The sequence below is a fragment of the Euphorbia lathyris genome, chromosome 10 (genome assembly GCF_963576675.1).
Source record: "Euphorbia lathyris chromosome 10, ddEupLath1.1, whole genome shotgun sequence".
Lineage (NCBI taxonomy): Eukaryota > Viridiplantae > Streptophyta > Magnoliopsida > Malpighiales > Euphorbiaceae > Euphorbia > Euphorbia lathyris.
In genome coordinates this window covers 63038246-63045893 of record NC_088919.1, presented here as the reverse complement: position 1 = coordinate 63045893, position 7648 = coordinate 63038246, and the positions used below count along the sequence as shown (strand labels likewise).

General features: G+C 35.0%; 1 protein-coding gene across 1 annotated transcript; it reads left to right on the top strand.

Annotated features, from left to right (window-relative positions):
• The first annotated feature begins 1618 nt into the window (after positions 1–1618).
• Positions 1619–4643, top strand: LOC136209567 (uncharacterized). The gene is made up of 5 exons (XM_066001063.1): positions 1619–1756; positions 2562–2824; positions 3344–3555; positions 3642–3897; positions 4240–4643. The coding sequence occupies exons 1-5, from the start codon at positions 1684–1686 to the stop codon at positions 4531–4533; spliced, it is 1098 nt and encodes a 365-aa protein (XP_065857135.1). The 5' UTR covers positions 1619–1683; the 3' UTR covers positions 4534–4643.
• The last annotated feature ends 3005 nt before the right edge of the window (positions 4644–7648 follow it).

The window sequence follows — 7648 nt, the reverse complement described above, 5'->3', positions numbered from 1 at the left end:
GAACTTAATTAAAGGCATTAGAAGGATTGGCGAATCCTTTGATTCTATTAGTTTTGCTCATATTTATAGGGAGCAAATCGTGTTGCGGACCGACTTACGGTAGAAGGTCATTCAAGAATGTTGGGTCTTTCTGTCTTTGCTTCTCCTTCGGTCTTCATCTCTTCTTTGATCTTGGAGGATGTGGTGGGGGTCAGTTTTCCTAAGCTGATCCCGGTTGAACGGCTTTTTGTTTGTTTTCTTTTTCTTTCCTACCAAATATATATATATATATATATATATATATATATATATATATATTAAATTTTTTGAAGAGGTGGTCTCCGCCTCATCAAAACTTTTAACGTAAAATTTTTAAAAAGTCCCTATATATTTTTTAAACTTTTAATTTAACTTCAACCTTTAACTATTTATTTTTAAATTCATTAATTAAACATTTTCTTACCAAATTAGTTAGTAGTAAATATCTAATTCGGTTAAAAATATTTTATTCTTTTAAATGTGAGTTTGAAATTATATTTTTGACAGTTTAAATTATAGTTTTTACAGATTCTTTATAATTACAGTTTGAAATATAGTTTTTGTACTTCGAACATTTAACTGTCACTTCGAACAGTTTAAATTACAGTTTGAACGGGTTTAACTGTTATTTTAACTATCACTTCGAACCGTAATTTCAAACGTCACTATAAAGTTACGGTTCTAAGTGTCAATTAAACCACTTCAAGCTATAATTTAAACTGTTTGAAGTGATAGTTAAATGTTCGAAGTGCAAAAACCATATTTCAAACTGTAATGTGACTATAAAGAAACTGTAAAAACCATAATTTAAACTATCAAAATTATAATTTCAAACTCACATTTAAAAGAATAAAATATTTTTAACCCAATTAGATGTTTACTACTAACTAATTTGGCAAGGAAATATTTAATTAATGAATTTAAAAATAAATAGTTAAAAGTTGAAATTAAATTAAAAGTTTAAAAAATATAAAGGGACTTTTTTAAAATTTTATGTTAAAATTTTTGAAGAGACGTAGACCACCTCTTCAAAGTTTAAAAAAAAAAAATTCAAATAGAAACATGAAGATTCTTGTTTCTATTTTTTATAATTAAGAAAAAAATAGAGAAACCAGACGACCAGCTTCCGGTTTCTTTACAAATTGTGTAACATTCCGGTCTAATACTATGTAGATATTATCCGTTCTGGTCCAAATCCAATATATTGGATCCCACATGTATTGCATTCTTATCTTACTAATAAGCCACAATTACTCTGTCCCCATTTCTGATGTGGGATTCAGTTCATTCTTGCTCCTTGCTCAGACCTTCTACCCCGGCGCCACCCACTCCGCACCGGGTCGTTACAAATTGAAACCGGAAACTAGTCTTTTCAGTTTCGAATCCGGTTAAACAAACCTTACAAATGATAAAATATTTAACCGGACTCTCATTAAGAGCCCCATTTTGGGGTAAAATCCGGGTTCACCCTGTAAAATAACAATGAGTCCGTAGCAGGACAGGTTTTATTACTGAAAACCTGGAAAATAAAGTAATATATCCGGGAACTTTTTCAACAAAGATATCTATAGCCGATGTCACTGACCCCATACTGTCCTCGCAGCCTCTATTATAAAATTTAGTCGCCATTTCTGAATTTCTGAATTTCTTCGGAAGTGATCGGCAATGGCAGGTGCAGTCAACAAGCAAATATCTGCAGCTTCAGCTAACCAAAAAACTTGTTTCAATCTTCCTTCAGGTCTGCTTAATTCTTCTCTCTAATTATCATCTTTGATTTTATTGTTTGAGTAGTGATTCTGATTGTTTAGTCAATGAAATCAAGAGCATTAATGTAAGAGTACGTCCGTTTATCAGAAAATATTAGATTTTGGAAAATTTTGTGTCGGAAAAAGGAAAAAATGACGAGTGGCTATTGTTTTCGAAATGATAATTAAGAAGGAACGGAGTATGGTTCCAAATGTTTATTCAGGTCCATTTATATTTGCGATCAATGGATCACGTTTGAATAAGGAAAAACTAATAAATTTGGATTTTTAGTTCAATTGGTTCTATACATAGATTAAATGATTCACGGTTCGAATTCAGACAACCTCATTTATTAATCTCTAACAAATCTGGGCGATTAATAATTATTAAATTTATCTTTTTATATATTAGATATATATCTTTTAAGTATAAATTTTTAGTTTTATTATTAAAAATATCTATATATTCTTTTTTTTTAAGTAAGATTAATTGAATTGGTCTTGAGATTTGGTTTTAAAACGCAAGATAAATTTAGCATGGAAGTTTCTAATTTAAGAGGGGGTAGGTTGGGTTTGGAATGCGTATTTTTAAGTGAAAGCATGTTGAGTCTTACCCGTGTATCCTTATTAAGTGTTGTTCGACAGTTAGTCATAGTTAAGGCTCGTTACCTTTCTATGTGAATCTATTTAGTTAAAGCTAAACTTAGTTATTTTCTCACAAACTCAATCTTCTAAATTTGACTAGCTTTTTCCTCTTGATTTTGGTCCTTTCTCTTCCATTACATCTCTTAATTTCAGGAATCTTTGCGACTTTATTAGTGGTTTTCTCTGTGGGGATTTCAGCATGGGGTTACCAAGTGATACAACCTCCCCCAAATAAGTTACCAGGCTCTCCAGGTGGGCCTCCAATTACAGGACCAAGAATAAAGCTCGGAGATGGGAGGCATTTGGCCTATAAAGAACGTGGTGTCTCAAAAGATGCAGCCAAATATAAAATCATATTTCTCCATCCTTTTGGTTCTTGTAGGCACGATCCTGTTGTTGACAATAAACTTTCACAGGTGCTAATTGCTTCATGCCATTGTTTCTCCTATATATACTATTGAATTTGTTGTAGTGTGACGATCTGTTCCAGAGTAGGTGACGTTATGATAAAAAAGCATGAGAAAAGAGCGGCCTAACTAAGGAATAACAATGGTACATTAATTAATTGACTTTAATGGAAGAAATAAAAGAGGGGAATAAAAGAGGGGTGACTTTAATGGTACATTATTAGTACAAAGTGTTTCTAGAAACAAAACGAATAAAATCTACATGGTAGTAGACTTGACCTTTACATATACAAGGGTCACGGGATATATCAACCCTCGACTTAAAAAATACCGTAGAAATTTTTATCGCTAAAAGTATAATTTGCGTTTGTAATTCCATTATACAGGATTAGGAAATAATGGACAGAATTTGAGAAGGAATTAGTCATCTTTGATGCTTAATACAAAAAAAAAGTCTATATTTAAAGTCTCCTTAAGTATTTTTTTTCTCTCTACCAGTAGTTTTGATTTACTAATGGGTTCTTCTAGGAACTTATTGAAGAATTAGGGATCTACATTATAAACTTTGACAGACCAGGTCATGGAGAGAGTGATCCTCATCCAAGGCGAACACTGAAAAGCTTGACTTTGGATATTGAAGAGCTTGCAGATCAATTGGAACTTGGATCTAAGTTCTACTTAATTGGGTATTCAATGGGTGGTGTATTGACTTGGAGCTGTCTTAAGTACATTCCTCATAGGTATACTTTAGCTCAGCTATATGAATAGTTGTTTCTTATTATTTGCGATGGATAACCAATGAATTTGCTTTGTTTGCATTGAACAGGTTAGCAGGGGTATCATTGTTAGCTCCAGCTATTAACCATTGGTGGCCTAGTTTTCCTGCTAATTTATCGACTGAAGCCTTCAACAAAATGTTGGCACGAGACCGATGGGCATATCGTGTTTTCCGTTATACACCTTGGCTAGCCTATTGGTGGAGTAATCAAAAGTGGTTTCCTGGTTCTTCTGTTATAGCTAATACCCCTGTTCTTTCCGATCAAGACAAAAAGATTGCGCAACATATTAATTACTCAAAGCTGGTATTCTTTTATTTGCCCTTATATTGTTTATATTGCACCATATTGTAGAAAACAACATCACATGTAGTTTAGATTTTCAGCAAGCATATATTTATTGATTGTAAAATTTCTATGTTGTACGGATATTCCTTTTTAGTAGCAGTTTTGCGTTCCTTTTCAGTGTCCAATCAGCATGGTTATGTGTTTTCGACAACATGGCACATGTATTACTCCAAGGGTTGCAATTGTCATTCTTGTCTCTTTTGCTATAAATATATTGAATAACAGTCATTATTTGTAGGCTTTTTCTAGGTAAAATCACACTCGTACTAACTTTTAACAAGTTGTGTTTTCTCACTTTAGAAACATGCAAGACAACAAGGAGAAGCTGAATCCATTTTTCGTGAAGCCGCAATTGTTATTGGCAATTGGGAATTTGATCCAATGGAAATGGAGAATCCATCTCCAAATGGTGAAGCTTATGTTCATATATGGCAAGGAGATGAAGATGGTGTTATCGATGTTACATTGCAGCGATACATCGTGCAACGCCTTTCCTGGATTCGTTATCATGAAGTTTCAGGTTCTGGCCACATGTTTCCTTTCCTTGATGGAATGTTTGACAAAATAGTAAGGGTTATGTTAACTCGAGAATAAAACTGTTATTTTGTTCACATCCTATCCAATAAATAGTTCCAATATTCTCTTATGCATTTGTTGTACAAGTTCAATATTCACTTCTACTGAATAATAATCTTTGAAACTCAAGTAAATACCATTCTTTTTTTTTAACAAAAAATCTTTAAATTAAATCTGAAACCAATACATCGACAAGGAAATGGGTGGGCATTCCCACACTCCATGAACAGACACATAAACTACCATCTTAGCTAAGCAATGTGCTGCAGAATTTGCTGAACGTTTGACATAGAGGTTGAGACGTTATCTAACTCTTTGATGAAATTGACACACTCCTGAACCACATCGGCCAAATATGATAAATAATGAGCCAATTTATTAATGGCTTGAACAACTGAAATGCAACTCGATTGAACTACCACATTACTTGTACCTGACAATTTATTCCACGTTAGTCCTTCCCAAATCGTTATTGCATCTGCCAGTCCACAAACTTATGTTTGGAAGTTGTAACTATTTGGGCTGGTTGTAGCCGTTTATTTTCCCATACTGTCACTTTCCAATTTCTCTATATCATCCATATAAACATTGCTATTACCATTGTCTCCATGGCAAAGACGATCAATGGCTTGTGGGCACATATCAAGTCCCGAGGGACATTTGCAGGAGTCTCCTTAATATCCAAATTTGCATCGCATAATAGTTCTATTACGCGGTCACACTGGTTTTTTTATTAAAGGATTCTATTAGATTAATAAATTATACCTAGAAAAAAATTAGTTTAAGTTAAAACAAATGGCTGTAACAGCAACTGCTATTGATATTTTTAATTTTATTGCCTGGTCGACCCGATCATGACATGATATTGACTTTTTCTCGAAAAAACTATGGATCCTGTGTCCAGAACATTTTTTATCTGCCATTCCTATTTTCTTGTTCTTGATTGTTATAACCCTTTTATTTTAATATTAAGGAGGCCAGCTCAGTTCAGGAGGCTAGTTTGAAACCCGGACTCACTGAGGTTCACACACTTTATTTTCTTTATGAAATTACAGCCCAGAGCAAACCTTCTCTGAGCCAATAGCCTGATTCATCTTAGTTTGATTAGGAAGTCCAGGCACAACGACATCGAAGTCATACAAACCCAGAAGGAGCATCAGCATTAGTTCCGTTTCCGGTCGGCCTATATAGCTTTCTCATCGCGGTATACTTAAATCCATCTTTGCCTATCCGATGGAAAGCAAATCGAAGTTACTTGCATTACAGTGATGTCTTCCTTCATGCCTCATTTCGGCAAATAGAATTGCTCACTGTCATTTAGTCATTCCAGGATAAGGAAAGCAAAACAATTTATAATAAGACCAATCATTTGAGAGTTGGAGGGCTCACATTAACACCAGTGCCTAATACTAGAAGCTAACCCTTTTAAAAAGTGTAACGGACTAGGGGGACTATCTATTTCTAGTTTCCCCTTATTTTGGAAACGCCCAGGGCAGGAGTTGTCCAAGGCTACAAAAAATCAAGATTATAAAGATGGGCAAGCGAATAAAGTAAAGGAGGCAAAGCCAATCAATCTCAGTACTTTAAGATCTCACCTCTTTCTCTTTTAAAAAAAAAGGTCTAGTAGGCTCGTATACTAGCCATAGGTATAAGAAAGCCAGTAGAGGTGGATAGAGGTGGATTGTACTTCTATGCGTACTGAGCTGATGTGCTTGTTTTAGGGATAAACTATCCTAGTCAGACTTCCTTCTTCCTTGATAGGTGAGACTTCAACGAAAGCACGGATAATAAGAATATTAGTATGCAAGGACTGAAGAGCTTCGGTGTGTTCTTTGCTTTTAGAGAATATCCTCCGCTGCTGCTAAAGTAAAGGAAAAAGGACCTCCCACTTTGTTTCGTATCCTCTATGAGAGAATGTTGAAGTTTCTATTCTATATCTGTTTCAACCAGTATTTTAGTGTTTTTGTTTGAGCTGTACGAGATAAAATTCTCATATATGGTTATTAGAGGGGGAGTCCCTGGGGTTTACCTATCTCAATAAAGTCTATAATTGGTTCGAAGAACGTCTTGAGATTCATATGATTGCAGATGATAGAACTAGTAACCTCCTCATCAACATATTTTATTGTATTTTATTATATAAGAGGAATTACGCTTACTTGTTTTTAGTACAATTAGCTACGGGATTTGCTATGACATTTGACTCTCGTCCGACTGTTACTGAGGCTTTTTCTTTTGTTAAATACATAATGATTGAAGCTAACTATGGTTGTTAATCCGATCAGTTCATCGATGGGAAATCAATTTAAGAAGAGGAGAAGGTAATATGTAATATTAGAAAGCCATTTGAGTCGAGTCGTTGACTCCGAATCTACAGGGTCTATAAAAGGACTAGAATCCCTTCGAAGATCAAAGTCACTCCTTTAGAAAGTCGGACGCCAGGAAGATTTATCATATGTGTCGATAGACCGGAAGGAAGAGGCACGAAAAGAGCTAGAAGTTCAATCCGGACTCTAACTCTAAAAGCAGTATTATCCCTCGCTTTTTAAGAGAGCAAGAACATCAGTAGAAAGACATCTTCTAGGAATGACATTAAAGAAGGAGTCAAAGGTATGTATACCACCCTCTTCTTCTCCCGTTCCCACTTTACATGTTGAACTTCCCAAAAGGAGGTCTGAAATCGGAGACTTTGGCCTTTCTCCGACACCAATACTTGAACTTGAACTTGATCCAAAGGTCTCGTAATTATCATCCCTCGGGCGGAAAGCAGTAGATCTCCCAAACGTCACATTTAGTTTATTCCTTCTTTTGAAGGTAAGAACAACAGAAAACCTAACAACAACAAAGCATAATAAGATAGGTTGAAGTTGTTGGGGAGAAAGAGGCAACGAGAGTAGTAACAACAGATAGTGGAGCAGAACTAGCAGCAGATAGGCATTCAGTTAGCTTTCAAACACACTCTCGTAGTTAGAAATTGAATAAACCACCTCACTTGGGATTTATCACAGGTGGGTGAGAATTTCGTATAGACAGCTTGTCACGGAGTTTTGATCGCCCTAGAGAATAGACCATATTTTCCTAAAGGCTTTTTTCGGTCAACGAAAAATGGGGTATTCCTTGAATGGGTCTCCTT

Coding starts and splice junctions, on each gene's coding strand:
- LOC136209567 (XM_066001063.1), top strand. CDS start 1,684: ATGGCAGGTGCAGTCAACAAGCAAATATCTGCAGCTTCAGCTAACCAA. Junction 1,757..2,561: donor TTGTTTCAATCTTCCTTCAG/GTCTGCTTAATT, acceptor TCTTAATTTCAG/GAATCTTTGCGACTTTATTA. Junction 3,898..4,239: donor ATATTAATTACTCAAAGCTG/GTATTCTTTTAT, acceptor TTCTCACTTTAG/AAACATGCAAGACAACAAGG.